Source organism: Solanum verrucosum, unplaced genomic scaffold (assembly GCF_900185275.1).
Source record: "Solanum verrucosum unplaced genomic scaffold, falcon-dt-bn FXZP01000007.1, whole genome shotgun sequence".
Taxonomy (NCBI): domain Eukaryota; kingdom Viridiplantae; phylum Streptophyta; class Magnoliopsida; order Solanales; family Solanaceae; genus Solanum; species Solanum verrucosum.
In genome coordinates, this window is record NW_026020177.1 from 2367016 (window position 1) to 2383164 (window position 16149).

At 38.9% G+C, this 16149-nt stretch overlaps 1 protein-coding gene across 1 annotated transcript in view; it reads left to right on the top strand.

The window, feature by feature from the left end:
• The first annotated feature begins 876 nt into the window (after positions 1-876).
• Positions 877-16149, top strand: part of LOC125829072 (uncharacterized) — a 56210-nt gene continuing 40937 nt past the window's right edge. The window contains exons 1-6 of the mRNA XM_049508346.1: positions 877-991; positions 1126-1175; positions 14633-14713; positions 14824-14923; positions 15019-15103; positions 15252-15301. Coding sequence (XP_049364303.1) covers positions 976-991; positions 1126-1175; positions 14633-14713; positions 14824-14923; positions 15019-15103; positions 15252-15301 — 382 coding nt within the window. The 5' untranslated portion in view covers positions 877-975. The remainder of the gene's footprint in view (positions 992-1125; positions 1176-14632; positions 14714-14823; positions 14924-15018; positions 15104-15251; positions 15302-16149) is intronic.

A 16149-nucleotide genomic window follows, 5' to 3' on the forward strand; every position in this document is an offset into this window, starting at 1 on the left:
GCTTAGGTCGCAGGTTCAAGTCTTATACCATGCAAAGCGATGCCCGATATTTAAGTAGAGAAGGGTAGAAGGGCTGACCCATTATCAACCGAGTTTAGAAGGCTGTGATTGGTCCAAAGGGTGGGTCACAGACGGATTTCTCGATTATATAAAAAAAAAAAACTACCTTTCTTAAATATCACTTGTAAAATTTCACTAAATATGTTTTTATGGTTGTAAAGTAGATTCAAAACCAACTTTGTTTGCTCTAGTTGATTTTTGAGCAACTTTCACATATATCAAACATAAAAATCATATTTGCATGTTATAGTTATAGTTTGCATAATTGCGCTCTATAACAAATTTTATGTTTGCTATGAAGCTTTTGATTTGTATAATTCGCTATAAACATCCAATTTTATACAAATTTTTCAGTTTTGTATAAATTCATTTATATATTGTAATTTGTATAATAATATATGCATTTGTATAATTATAAGTGTATAAGATAGAAATATATGTATTTGTATCTGTATATACACTTTTCTCTCGCTCAATACAAACACAAACACATTTTATATATTTTATACCGAAATGTATAAAAATGACTAATTATATATCGAATCAGATGACAAAAAAAGGGATGTTTGCTGCGAATTACAATTAAAATAAACTATAATTATAACATTTAATGTAAATTAATAATTTGCTATTTTATACAATTTTCTGTTGATTTTTTGTCTGACTCGAATTCGGATAGCAGGAGTAAGGAAGAAAGCGCGTAAATTTCCCTCCTTAAAGCGAAATAATTCCCCGTTAGTGGCAGTGTCCGCTATTTTCACTAGAAACAAAGGGCATTAATGGCATCAACAAAATCAAACGAAGCACTTCTCTTGTAGTATTTCCAAAAGCTGGGTATGAACACTGTAGATGGAGAGATGATATGATACAAGTTGTGAAGATCGACAAGAAAACGAGTTTCGAAGATTCACTGATATGATATCAGTAGTGGGTAGGTTTTAACTGATCCAAATTCATAACTGAATTAGGTTCTTCGCAATACTTTCTTTTTTTTTACTCAAAACCCTAATTCAATCTATCATCAAAACACCTGGTGAAATTGGGGTTTCTTCAATATCTAAAAAGCTTCAATGGGTGCTCAAGAGAAGTCTTCTAGCACCAACAACTCGATGCAGGTTAGTTCAGTTTACTCTCGTAGTTGAACTTATTATTATTACTTTAAAAAAAAATTAAATTTCTTGCTTTACACCTTTCATTAAGCTCTAGCTGGTTAATTTTGTTTGGTAAAAGATGTTCCTTTGGGTTGATTCTGAAGCTCGAGCTTAGCTTGTGAGCTTGCATAGCTGGTGCATTTGTTTAAATTTTGTCAAACTATGATGAATTGCCAACTTTAATGAGTTTTGTATTGTGGTATATGATTGAATTCTTCCGTTTTCTTTAGCGATGGTTGCTAATGTCATAAAGTTATTTGTCAGTGGAACTGTTTCTTGGGGAATTTGATATTGGTGTCCTTTATAGAAGGTTTTTATAGGAAGGTGAAATACTGTATCCTTTGTGCTTGTTTTGAAAGTTTATTTCGACTCCTTATTAGATGTGATTCACATAAAATGACTTGTTTAGAGGGCTTGTTACTTGTAAAAGGAACAAATCACACACATTTGGCGTGGAACTATTTAATGGTTCCAGCATAAATGAAAATGATTAACATTTTAATGAGACTGTCTCAGCGCAAAAAGAAAGGGGATATGGTGAAATCAGTAGATGCTACACATTATTGGATTTTGCCTTGGTATGAAAACTCACTAATTAATCACTTTCAAATTCAAAGAAATGGTGGAGTTAAAAAGAAGAGGCATGGAAAGAAGGTTAGCACCTTTTGCCTAAGATGGTGTAATCAATATTTGAATTGGTCCCTAGCTTAGATTGGGCATCACGTTCTTAGAGGTTCACATTTTAAGCAATTTTTTTTGTTTCCATAATTGTCTTATGACATAATTATTGGAAGAGTAGAAGAAAGAAGTTGACCAAATGTCTCTGTCTCTACTAGAATTTAGAACATCAAAAAATGAAATAGAAGAAAGATCTCTAACGCCCACTTTTTCTTTCCCTCCTTCATTTTTCTTATTTCCCATGCTACGATCCCCTTCATCTTATCTTTTAATGATCATTTCTCTGACATATCATTTTACAACTTTCTCTGGAATGATAATCTTTTCTTTTCTTTCGGGTCATGAATTGTCCAAACTTAAGGAAAGGTATAATGTAAGACACTTGATTTGAATGGTTGAAACAAAACTTGGATTTGTTAGGGGGATGTTAATCACTTCTCATTATGATGGATATGTGATATTCTCTTACTTCTTTTGCTTTCCTTTGAATGTCATGGTAATGTTATTTACAGTTGGGTTCCAAGGCCAAACATGTTCATCTTTCCATTTTTTGGAATTTTATTAAATCTAGGAGATAAGGGCATTTCACTTAAGCCTGTCCCTTCTTCAAAACCCACTCCACCATTTACGATTTTCATTTCCAATTATTGGTGCCTCTTATCTTCAGTATCTCTTTAGAGTTTCTCAAACGAAAACCTCTCACTATCCATTTAAACTCTAAACCCAATTTCACAAACTTAAACTCTACCCACCTGAAAATTGCTCTATCTCCTTACCAACATCTTGGCCACTCCATCCTCTATGGGTATGTGAGCTTGTTTGGATTAGTTGAATTTAATTACTTGTAAGCACCAAGTATTAAAACATACTTTTTGAATTGTAATTGCACCAAAAGGGGGAAATTTAACAATTAAAAAAAGGGGGGAGGGGGGATTTAAAACAAGCAAAGAGAGATACCTTCGGGGTGGCCCAGTGGTTTGAGCTTGGGACTTCCATGTTGGAGGTCTCAAGTTCGAAACCCCTTGCCAGCGAAAGCAAGGGGTTTGCCTTCTGGGTCGAGCTCGTCGCACCAGACTTGCCTAGTGCGGGTTACCTCTCCTATGTGGTTTGCGAGCTATTGCATAGGAGCGGGGGTTTTATCCTGTGCGCACCCAAAGGGTAGCGGCTGCGGGTTTCCCTTGCCATAAAAAAAAAAAAAACAAGCAAAGAGAGAGAAGGGGGGGGGGGACTCGGGAAATGGGCCTAGTCTACTTTCTAAAAACTACTTTTCTTGTAGTCCTTCCTTGGCTAGCATTTATTTTTAATGATGGTCAATAAACTTTCTTTGTTTTTGGTCAAAATTTTTGAGTTATTAGAGATCAATGATGTCGGTAATAAATGGTTCCCATTAATAGAGTGCATTAGGATATTTCAAGAAAATTTGCAATGGGTATGTGATGCTCTGGAACAAACATCTCAGGTAAAAGAGAATCTTGCAAAAGATGAGGATGGAATATGTAAGTTCACACTTATAATGTTCTCCAGAACTTTAATGATTGTCATTATGTAAGGATTAAGAGGGTGAACTTGCATGCTCCATCAATATCGGTGCAACACTGACGCGATACAAGATGGTTCCTTAATAGATGACAAATTAGTGTTGTCCCATAATAAGAACCTTGAAATACAATGCTTTCCTTTTTGACTTCCAATTGAGGCAAGAATTTACTATAATCAAAGCAGATGCGTGGTTGTGAAATGGAAGGAAATTGTCACTAGAATGGTGGTCATCAATAGTTGGCTCAGAGTGGATGAATTAGGGTCCAAAACCGCGTTGGGCCAAGGCTTTTGGTATTCCACTACATGCACGAGCTATAAATACCTATCGAATAATTGGAGATCTAGTTGGGGGCTATATATATGTTGATGAGGATACATGGAATAGGTCTCGCCTTCAAAAGGCTAGGATATGTATCATATCTTCTAATTTGGTATCGGTAGCAATGATAGAGCTTGATATTGGTGATTGGGCTATGAAATCTTTATAACAGGTATGTTTATGTAAAGCCTTGGTAGGTTGGAGATTTGATGGCTAAAAATGGTCACAATCTAAGAAATAAAATTATATGGGTAGGGTCGGAATGATGTCACGACCCAACTAGAAAATAGAAATTATATAGGATAGTTTGAATTGATGGAACGACCCCATTGAAAAAGAGAAATAATATGGGTAGGGTTGGAATGATGGCACGACCCTGCTGAAAAAGAAAAATTATACGGGTAGGGTTGGAATGATGGCACAACCCTATGCAAATCAGATTTGAGGAGTCACCGGAAAGACAAATGGAGCTATGCAAATCAAATCTGAGGAGTCACTGAAAAGACAAATGATGCTATGCAACTCAGATATGAGAAAATAGTTCAGAAAAATCCACGGTACTACACAAATTAAATATGAAAAGTAGTCCGGAGAGATGCACGGTGCTACACAAATAAGATATGCAAAAAAAAGGTAGTCACCAGAAGGATGGCGTGGTGCTACACATTAAATATGAAAAAGTAGTCATCAGAATGATAGCATGGTGCTACACAAATTAAATATGAAAAAGTAGTCGCCGGAATGATAACATGGTACTACACAAATTAGATATAAGAAAGTAGTCACCGGAATGATGGCATGGTGCTACACAAATTAGATATGAGAAAATAGTCACCGGAAAGATACACGGTGACCCAACTTTTGTTAACATAATCGTTGGCCAGACGGGCGACATATATGGATAATAGCCACCCGCCGGCAGCGGAAGCTCTTTGATTGTTTGCCAAGATTGTAGAGGCTCTGATACCATGTGAGAAATATAGGAGAAAAATATTATTGAATTGTTGTTGTGTGCATTATTACATTGAAACCCTATTTATAGACCCTAGAATACAATCCTTTACCAAGTAGGATACTATTTAATATTCCTATTTCTATTTCTATTCCTATTCCTATTCTAATAGGATTGTATAAACATATTCCTTTTCTAATAGGATTGTACAAACCTATTCCTATTCTAACACAAAGAAACTTGGATGAAAGTCCTGGGTGTTCCTCTACACCTTTGGATGCACCAATTTTTTTGAGGAAATTGGACAACTTCGTGGTAGTTGGATAGCTACTGAAGAGGAGACAGAGTTGATGAACAACATGAAATGGGCAAGTTTTTTTTTTTTTTTTTAAACTGGTAACTTTGTATTCCTCAGCATTAAGGGGTATGCTGGCCACCTCCAAAAGTGTTAGTTACATAGAAACAACAACAACAAAAAGAAAACAGGACTACTTACAAAGCTCCTATGAAATCCACTAGTTGAATTTCTTCTTCTATGTTCATTTCTTTACTCCAAAAACCTAAAGTGGTAATTACTTTCCATTTAATCTTCTCTATAGTGCATTCTTTCCCTACAAAAATTCTCTGATTTCTCTCTTTCCAAATGGTCCACAGGATACAAGCAGGTACTGTTCTCCACCACCTCTCTAGCTCTTACTACCTCCCTTTCTGACCCAACAACTTAGTAGGTCTGCTGTATGTTCTGGCATAATCCAATTTAGGCTAGCTAAATTGGTGAACAGAGCCCATACTTGTGTTGTTACTTTGCAGTGGAGGAACATGTGGTTCTTGGTTTCTAGAGACTCTTTACAAAGATAACATCTTGAGGCAATAATTCTTCCCCTCTTTTGAAGTTTATTATGTGTCAAGCAAGCTCTCCTGGTTACCAACCAAGTGAAACACTTCACCTTAGTAGGGGCTACACTCTTCCATATAATACTCCATGGCCCTGATTTCTTCCCTGCAATTGTGGCTAGATCCCTTTTATACATTCTGGTCACAGAGAATTAACCATCAGTATGATGCCTTGTGCCAGGAAAATCTCCAATCAAAGCTAGCATATTTGATACCACTCTATTTCTAGTCATTAAGAAATCTCCTAAAAAGCAAATTCCATCATTGTGGAGACCAAACCTCTTGTATTTTGCTATCAGGATTCAGGCAAATGGAAAACTGCCCAGGGAATAAATTTTCCAAGGACCCTTGACCAGTCCAGTCTTCCTTCCAAAATAAAGCCTTGTTCCCTCAGCCAACCTTTATCCTTACATTGTCTTTGAAAGCCCGCCATAGGTTTCTTATAGTCCTCCATACTCCCACACCATATATTTTTGTCACTTCCTCTGAACACCATTGACCTTCCTGACCATACTTGTGTTGAATGAGTTCCTTCCATAGAGCTTGATCTTCCAAATTGTATCTCCACAACCATTTGGTAAGTAAGCTGTTGTTGTGTATCTTTAGGTTTCTTACTCCCAAATCCCCATATCTTTTGCTCTGTTGAACTGCCATCCATTTTGCTAAGTTGAAGCTTTTCTCAATCTTGTTACCTTGCCAAAGGAAATTTCTCCTCAATGAGTCTATAGCTTTGACTACCTTACCGGGAATGAGAAAAAGTGACATCACATATGATGGCAAGAGTCTCAAATAAAATTGATCAAAGTGACCCCCCCCCCCCCCCCCCCGCACAAGGATAGATATTGGGATTTCCAAAGTGCAGTCTCTCTGATTTCTTTAGACCATCCCAGATGCTAACTGCTTTATGTTTAGCACCCAATGGCAAACCTAGATAAACGGTAGGCACCTTCTCTATCTTGCACTTCAATATATTAGCCAAAGCTTGAATCTGTTGGACCTTTTTAATAGGAAAAATGCTACTTTTTCTCCAGTTTACCTTTTAGTCCAGAGCATGCCTAAAAAATTACTAGGATAATTCTGATGTGACAGAGTTGTTCCTGCTCTGCTTCACAAAAAATTATTGTGTCATCAGCATACAATAAATGAGTCATATCCATCACCTCATTAACCCTGTTTTTGCATCTGAAACCCCTAATCCATATGTTTAGAGAAGCTCTACTCATCAAACTGTCCAACCCTTCCATAGCAATGATAAATAGGAAAGGGGACAAAGGGTCTCCTTGTCTAAGACACGGCAGAAACATACCACAAGGGGTGTCAATAGCACGAGAAGGAATCAGACACCACTTCCCTATATGGACCGAAAGCAAAGTGAGGTGAAATGTTGCCGGAAAAGGCATGTTGTACCACGTAGAAGACATTCCACTGAAAAAAAAATCCAGGTCAAACTTTGGACCAGAGGGTAAAACAAAGTAATGTCAATCTTTGTGATTCTATACAACAACATACCCAGTGAAATCCCACTAGGTGGGGTCTGGGGAGGGTAGAGTGTACGCAGACCTTGCCACTACCTCGTGCGAGGTAGAGAGGCTGTTTCCGAAAGACCCTCAGCTCAGGTACATCAAATCCAAGTAAAAGGCGAGGAAGATAGTGTATATACATACCATCCAATACGAAAGATAATATACAATCAACAAAGGAAGACAATAACATCAATAAACAATGAGAGAAGTGAAACGCAATAAACAACAAAAGGCTATCGATATCACAGACAAGAACTGCAATTGCAAGACTAGGACTTCTACACACGCTAACAACCCCTACCCTTGCAAGGAGAGACAACACGCTAGCCCTACTAACCTTCAACCTTAATACGAGACCTCCACTCCTTCCTATCTCGAGTCATGTCTTCGGTAATGTGAAGCTGAGCCAAGTCCTGTCTAATCACCTCTCCCCAATACTTCTTAGGCCTACCTCTACCCCTCCGCGTACCCTCTACATCCAGCCCCTCACACCTCCTCACTGGGGCGTCTGCGCCCCGTCTCTTCACATGACCAAACCATCTCAGTCTCGCTTCCCTCAACTTGTCCACCACAGAGGCCACTCCCACTTTCTCCCGGATAACTTCATTCCTAATCTTATCACTCCTAGTATGCCCACACATCTATCTCAACATCCTCATCTCCGCAACCTGCATTTTCTGAACATGTGAGTTCTTGACTGGCCAACACTCCGCTCCATACAACAAGGCCGGTCTAACTACCACTCTGTAGAACTTACCTTTTAAGTCTAGGTGGAATTTTCTTATCACACAAGACTCCAGAGGCAAGCCTCCATTTCATCCAAGCAACCCCAATGCGATGTGTGACATCATCATCGATGTCGCCACTTCCTTGTATTACAGACCCAAGATACTTGAAACTTTCTTTCTTAGGAATGATCTGTGTGGCAAGTCTCACTTCTACATCTGCCTCATCCAACGCATCACTGAATTTGCACCCCAAATATTCTGTTTTGGTCCTACTCAACTTAAACCCTTTGGACTCAAACGTTTGTCTCCACACCTCCAACCTCGCATTAACTCTGTCCCGCGTCTCATCAATCAGTACTATGTCATCTGCAAATAACATACACCATGGGACCTCCTCTTGAATAGACCGCGTCAACTCATCCATCACCAAAGCAAATAGAAAAGGGCTAAGGACTGATCCTTGGTGCAACCCCATCTCAACTGGGAAATGTTCTGAGTCACCTCCAATCGTTCTAACCCGAGTCTTGGCTCCACCGTACATGTCCTTTATCGCCCTAATATAAATCATCGGGACACCTTTAGCCTCCAAGCACCTCCAGAGGACATTCCTCGGTACTTTGTCATAGGCCTTTTCAAGGTCAATGAACACCATATGTAGGTCTCTCTTCCTTTCTCTATATTTTTCTACCAGTCTTCGCATAAGATGAATGGCTTCGGTCGTCGACCGTCCCGGCATGAATCCAAACTGATTCTCAGAAATGGACACCCCTCTTCTCACCCTCATCTCCACCACTCTCTCCCAAATCTTCATAGTATGGCTTAGCAATTTGATACCCCTGTAGTTGTTACAGTTCTGGATATCACCCTTGTTTTTATACAACGGAACCATTGTACTCCACCTTCATTCATTAGGCATCTTTGTTGTCTTAAAAATAACATTAAACAACCCAGTCAACCACTCTATACCTGCCTTGTCCGTGCTCTTCCAAAAATCCACCGAAATCTCATCGGGTCCGGTCGCTCTTCCCCTACTCATCCTACTAATAGCACGTATAACCTCCTCGCTCCTAAAACACCTGCAGTACCCAAAGTCCTGAAGTCTTTCCGAGTGTGCCAAATCACCCAACACAATGTCTCCGCCCCCTTTTTCATTTAGAAGTTTGTGAAAGTATCTTCGCCATCTCTGCTTAATGGAGGTCTCATCCACCAATACTTTGCCTTCCTAATCCTTGATACACTTTACTTGGTCCAAGTCGCCCGCCTTCCTCTCTCTTGCTTTTGCGAGCCTATACAATTTCTTATCCCCACCTTTGTCCCCCAGCTCGACATACAAGCGCTCGAAAGCTGCCGTCTTAGCCTTCGTAACTGCTAACTTAGCTTCTGTCTTCGCTGTCTTATAGACTTTCTTAAGCGACCGCTTCTCTTCCTCGTCTATGCACTCCACCAACTTTGTGTATGCAGCCTTCTTTGCTTCCACTTTGCCTTGGACTTCCCCATTCCACCACCAATCTCCTTTACGACCTCCAAATTTACCCCTTGATACCCCTAACACCTTTGAAGCAACTTCCCTAATGCAACTAGCTGCTTTATTCCACATGGTGTCCGCATCCCCGCTACCACTCCAAGCCCCCATCCCACTCAACTTCTCACCCATCTCCCGAGAAAGGTCAGGGGTCAAGCCACCCCATTTAATCCTCGGTCGATCAGATACAATCTTCTTCCTCTTATCCCTCTTAATTTCCAGGTCCATCACCAACAACTTGTGTTGGGTAGTAACATTTTCACTTGGGATAACCTTGCAGTCCTTAACGAGGCCTCTATCACCCTTCCTAAGGAGTAGGTAGTCTATCTGGGTCTTAGCTACCGAGCTACGAAAGGTAACCATATGGTTCTCCTTCTTCGGAAAGCATGAGTTAGCAATCACCAACTCAAAAGCCTTAGCAAAATCCAGAAGCGCAGTTCCACCCCCATTTCTCTCCCCAAAACCAAAGCCTCCATGAACATCATCAAAGCCATTAGAAGTTGCCCCGATATGGCCATTAAAATCTCCACCAATGACAATTTTCTCGGTTATCGGTATACCTCTAACTACCTCATCCAAATCCTCATAAAAGAGCTTTTTGGCCTCCTCTCCCAATCCCACTTGAGGTGCGTAAGCACTAATAACACTCAAAGTACATCCTCCAATGGCTAGCTTAATCAACATCAACCTATCACTGATCCTCCTAACCTCGCATGCCTTCTTTAATGAAGAGCTCTAAATTGGGCCTAGAGAGGCCATGAAAGGGTATTTAATTGAAGTGGAAAATGGGCCTGATTAGGCAAGCTTTGTTATTTTTAACAAAATAACAAATTCAACTCATCCCATACTCAATAGGGATAGACTTCTTGAAGACATGGAATCCCACATCTCTCTTCCAGTCATGCAAGACATAGAACAAAACACTGTGCAAGAGATTATAGTGGTGAATCAAAGTGAAGAATTGGTGGAAAAACTGATCTTAATCCGCAGGAATCAAAAGAAAAGGCAAATCCCTTATGATACACCAGATTCTGCTAATTGCGGAAGATACAATTAAACAAGAAGTTTTGAGGGGAGAGAACATGCAAGAGGACAGATTTGAAGAGAATTTAAACGAAGGGGGGAATTTAGCGGTGATCGAAAAGCAGAACGTGATTACCATTTCATATAGCTGGGAGGTGGAAGAGGTGGCACTTCTGCTTGTACAACAGGATCAAAACATAGGTGAGGGGGAGAGAGACAACTCTGTTTGGGTTCAACAAAATTTAGTCAAGCTGAGCAAACTCTTGGGGTTGATATCCAAGGACATGAGGAACTGCTCTTACAGGTTGATAGCAGCTGGCATGCAAGAAAGATATAGATAAATAGTGTGTGTAAGAAAGGAAGGTTCAAAGGTGCGGAAGAACTCAAAAGCTTTTTTTTTTTTTGATGTTAAATATAAAAGCAGTGGGAATAGAAATAAGGGGAGGAAGATGCTAGCTTTGGATCTATGCAGTTCAAACTAGTTTCCTGGAATGCAAGGGGGTTGAACAACAGAGATAGAAGGAGTATTGTACAGATGATGGTGGACTGGAAGGCTGACATCATTTGCCTCCAGGAAACTAAATTGGAGGGGGACATTTATGATATCGTTAAACAAATTTGGGGTGGTAGATGGATTAAATTTGCTCAACTAGAGGCTAGTGGCACTCGAGGGGGAATCCTAATGCTTTGGGATAGTAGAATATGGAATGGGGAGATACTAGAGATTCGATCCTACACTTTAACCTACAAATTTGAAGCTCTCTTTTGCCTGCCACTTTACTGGAGTTTATTCTCCTAATTGTTATGTTGAAAGAAGGAAGGTGTGGAAAGAAATGACTGATATTAGAGGTCTAGTGGAAGGTCCATGGGCTGATTGTGGAGATTTTAATACTACTAGATTCATATCAGAGAAAAGGAATGCTAGGAGGAGAAATTTGGGGATGGTGGAGTTTTCAGACATTAAAAATGATCTTAAGTTGATAGATCTATCGTTACAAGATGGGAGATACACTTAATTCAAAGGGGATACTCAAGATGGAGCCGCCAGAATTGATAGAATTATGATTTCAGAAAAGTGGGATACTAGCTTCAATAACATAAAACAAAGTACCCTACAAAGATTGGCATCCGATCATGTTCCTGTTTCATTACAAGGGGGTAATTGGATCAAGAACAAGAGATACTTCAAATCCGAAAACTGGTGGTTGAGCATCACAAGTTTCAAAGATAGAGTCCAAATTGGTGGAGTTCATTCTCTTTATCTGGGAAGCCAGATTATATCCTTGCCTGTAAGTTGTAAGCCCTCAAAAGTAAATTGAAAGAGTAGAGTAGGTCTGTTGAAAGGGAATTTGAGAATGCAGAGACAGTTTAGAAGGTAGTTTCTATGGAAAGATTATGTAGGGAAGATGAAGTATCATTAAGTAAGGCGGAGAACGACGGGGGGCTTGGAGTTAGAAATCTTAGATCTCACAATCAAAGTTTTTTATGCAAATGGATATGGTTAAATGATGTGAAAAAACCTATGAGAAAGTTGTGGTAGGGGATAAATATGGATAGAGGATTCCTGCACCTAAGGAAGTTAAAGCACCATATGAAGTAGCTGTTTGGAGGTAGATTTGTAACCTTTCGAAGAATTCAATAGGTATGTTAGATTGATGATGACAATGAGAAGAAGATTAGACTTTGGAAAGGTAATAGAGAGTGTTTTGGGTTGCTGAAAGATCCATTTCCTAACCTATATTGATTGTCTTACAATTTTGAAGTTTGTTTAGCAAACATGTTTTCTGATATAGGATGAGACTTCCAATCAAAAGGAACCACCTTGACAGGAAATGCAAGAAGGTGATTTATTCTTCAGAAGATGCAATCAGTAGAGTTAATGTTAGAAAAAGAATATGACCTGTTCTTGGAAGCTAATAAAAAAGTGTTCTTTTATCGTCAGTTCATGGTATGAAGTATTCAATGCTGAGAAATTAGTAAAAATATGAAAGTGACCTTGGAAGACGATATGGAAGACCTCAATTCCAATAAAAGTTACTTGTTTTTGGTTGGCTAGTGTTTCTTGAGCACGTCTGACACAATAAATTTTGATGAAAAGGGGTTGGATCTTGTGTAAAGGATGCTACTTGTATGAGAGATCATGTGAATCAATGGATCATATTTTTGTGCATTGCGAGTTTACTTGGCAATTATGGATCATGTTCATGGTTAATTTTGGAATCCAATGGGCAAGTACTAAAAAGTTGAGGAATGGGTTAGAGAGTGGGAAAATTGTATGTCCAGAAGTATCCTTAAAGAAGACTTGGAGTGCTATTCCCCTTTTTCTTTGTATAGCTTGGACTATATGGAAAGAAAGAAATAAGAGATGTTTTGAAGGAAGTCATCACATTGAAAGTTGTACATTGCAATTGAAATGCATCCACTATGCTCCTATGCCCACATCTCGAGGTAAGCTCCAAAAAGCCCTTTTTCGGCTTTCTCTATCCTCTATCCTTCTCTTCGATCATCTCTTCCACTGTTCTGGTAGGACCATGCTCACATGCCTGAACCCTTTTCCGACCTTCTCTCTCTTCCAATATGAACCGGATCTTATTTCGGACCACTCAAAACCTTCTCTGACCCTCTTTTTCTCTGATTTGACCTAGAAGCTTTTTTTGGCCACCCAAATTTCTTCTGAGTTTCTCTCTTTTGAAGCCTTCTTATCGTTTACAAAAGAGAGGGCCGTCTAATTCTAGCCACAAGGTAAGCACCTGAAGATCTCTATGGGATTTTAGGTTTTTTTTTTTTCGGTGGGTTTTGCACAATGTATTGGATCAGAGTGGGTGAAATGGCGGCTTGCCTCAATGGTGCTCTTGGATAAGAATGTGTTGCCAAAGCTTAAAGGTAGTTATATAGAGTGGTGGTAAAACCAACTTTGTTGTATGGGGTAGAGTGCGGGTCTGCGAAGATGAGGATGCTCACATGGATCTGTGGGTATATTAGGAGAGATATGATTAGGAACAAAGTTCTACGAGGCAAGGTAGGTGTGGCCTCCATGGAGAACAAGATGAAGGAAGTGAGACTGTGATAGTTCATCCATGTGAAGAGAAGGTGCACATATGCGTCGGTAAGAATGTGTGAGAGGTTGGTTGTAGCAGGAGTTAGGATATAGGTAGAGGTAGGCCGAAAAGAACTAAGGGAAGGTGATTAGATAGGATATGACACAACTTTATTAAGACTGAAGACATGAGCCTATGGAGGTCAAGGATTAGGGTAGAATGCTAATAGGTAGCCGAGTATTGCCGAATCTTGTGTGGGAGAGGCAAGGGACTAGCTTCCTCCTCTCTGCTTCTCAGTATTAATAGTGTTATTTTGTAGTCGTGTATTCTCTTATTCTTCAATGTATATCACTATCCGTTGCTTCCTTGCTTTGTCTCTTGCTCCTCTGCTGTCATATTTTCTTGCAAACCTACTTCAAAAACTTTTATTTTGAGCCGAAGGTCTATCGGAAACAACCTCTCTACCCCATAAAGGTAGGGTTAAGGTCTGATACATCCTACCCTCCCCGTATCTTACTTGTGGAATCTCAATGGGTATGTTGTTATCATTGTTGTTGTTGTATGTTTCATCTTATTGTGTAAGGAATGCATGCTGTTTGCTTTCTAACTCAACATATGTGGTTATTTTGTTTATTTACCTAAAAAAATTGGTTGTGTTTTTTTTAATTGTTATAACTACTAATTCATGCATGCCAGTTATCCTGTGTTTTCTTTTAGTTGGCACTTCATTTTATCAAGCTTGTTCTTCGATTCTCACTTAATGTCTTCAGGCCTTGTCTTTCCCTTGCACTTTTTGCTTTCCAGAAGACTGTTTGTAACTATGTATGGCTTTCTGCTAAAAAAAATGTGCAAATAAATTGTTCTGTGTTCTGAGTTTGTCTGCTTTGCATCTGAACATTGGAAAAAAATATTCTGATTGTCATTTCAAAAAAATTATTCTGATCGTCTATGAGAGATATCAAAGCATCTATTTTTCTCTGAACTATTTTAACTCGATAAATTAATTAGTGTTTGAATGGATTGCTTCAAGGAGGTTCATACAGCAGGCTGCAACTAGTTTGGGATTCAAACTGTTGTCGATTAATTGAATTATAAAGAATTTTCTTTAGCTGTCTGTATAAAGTTTTATGTAAATAGTTTCTTTCTTTCTTTCTTTGTGTGATCAGCTTATTTTGTAATTTACACTTCATATCATTCTTGTGCAGCGTGTAAAGGTCTATCGTCTGAATGATGATGGGAAGTGGGATGACCAGGGAACAGGGCATGTAACTGTAGATTATCTAGAGGTAACCGTTACTGGAAAGACTTGCAAGAACTTGGTACCTTTTGCTTTCTCTTGGCAAAAATCTTAAATATGAATACCCCCATATTTAGAACTTGGGACTCTATGATGCAGAGATCGGAAGAACCAGGTTTACTTGTAACTGATGAACACGAGCATGAAACGTTGCTTATGCACCGCATCAGTGCAGAGGATATCTACCGTAAGCAAGAAGGTATTCTTAAGTGTAGTTATTTGTCATTCTTCCTTTTCACGATTTTACTGTTGTCTTATATAGCTTCTTAATGGGAAGTATTTTCTTTTTCTCAGATACAATTATTTCTTGGAGGGATCCGGAGTATTCAACTGAACTGGCTCTTAGTTTTCAAGAGACCACTGGCTGCTCATACATATGGCAAGTCTTGAAATAATTTTCTAGCGTCTCACCCACTTTTTCTTGGTTGTAATCTATTTTTCTTGAGGTTTATTTTCCAGATTTTCAGGAGGTGGTACAAATGATCATCTAAATAACATCTTCTGCCTTTTCTTTTTTCTCTCTGTAGGGACAGCATCTGTAGTGTGCAGAGAAACATGCAATTCAGTAGCCTTAATTGTAAGTCTCTACATCCTACTTATATTAAAAATATTTTGTATCCATTAGTTTAACAGAGCATCTTACCATTTCGATGCTTAGTTATTTTGGCCATTAGTAATTGATAATACTTACCGGGGGACAACCACACCTGTGTTTGTCATGCATAGATGTTTATTCATACTTTTCAGTTGAACAAATGAACAAGCTACACCTGACTTTCACAATATGTTTCTGGTTTAGAATTGGAACAAGATTGTTTTCTGGAGTTGTAGCATCAAGTCACCAAGGCTTCAGTTCACAACTCAAAATCAAACACTAAATTTAGGTTTAAAATTTCATATTACCAAGGGTTGGCTGCTTTATTAAAAAATAAAGATTACCAAGGGTTGTTTGAAAAATAGTTTCAGTTGCTGTCGTTCTTGTCTTGAATAAATCATGATTGCTAGGTACCACAGCAAGTATACCTGATACCTTATGCTAAAGATTGGCTATTCAAGTTAATACTCTGGCGTAGTTGGGCATTATGCAAACTTACGTCTGAGGCCGAGATAACCAAATTAAAAAAATGATTTGTCATGTGAACTGGAATACTATTAGACTTCTTCCTGGCTGTCTTATGTCTCTGGGGAAAGTGAGTATACTCATAAATTAAACTGTTAGAACACATGGACAGACAGTTAACAGAGATGATTTTAAATGGAGAAACATGATCAGTTAAGATTCATTTAGCCGACCCAACTTGTTCGGGACTGAGGCATGATTGTTGTTGTTGAACGCATGGACAAATTGTTACCCTTGTGCCCTTTGTTCACTTAGACATCCTTACTTGAAGAAACCAGAAAATTACATAGTAGAGTCTGGATCTT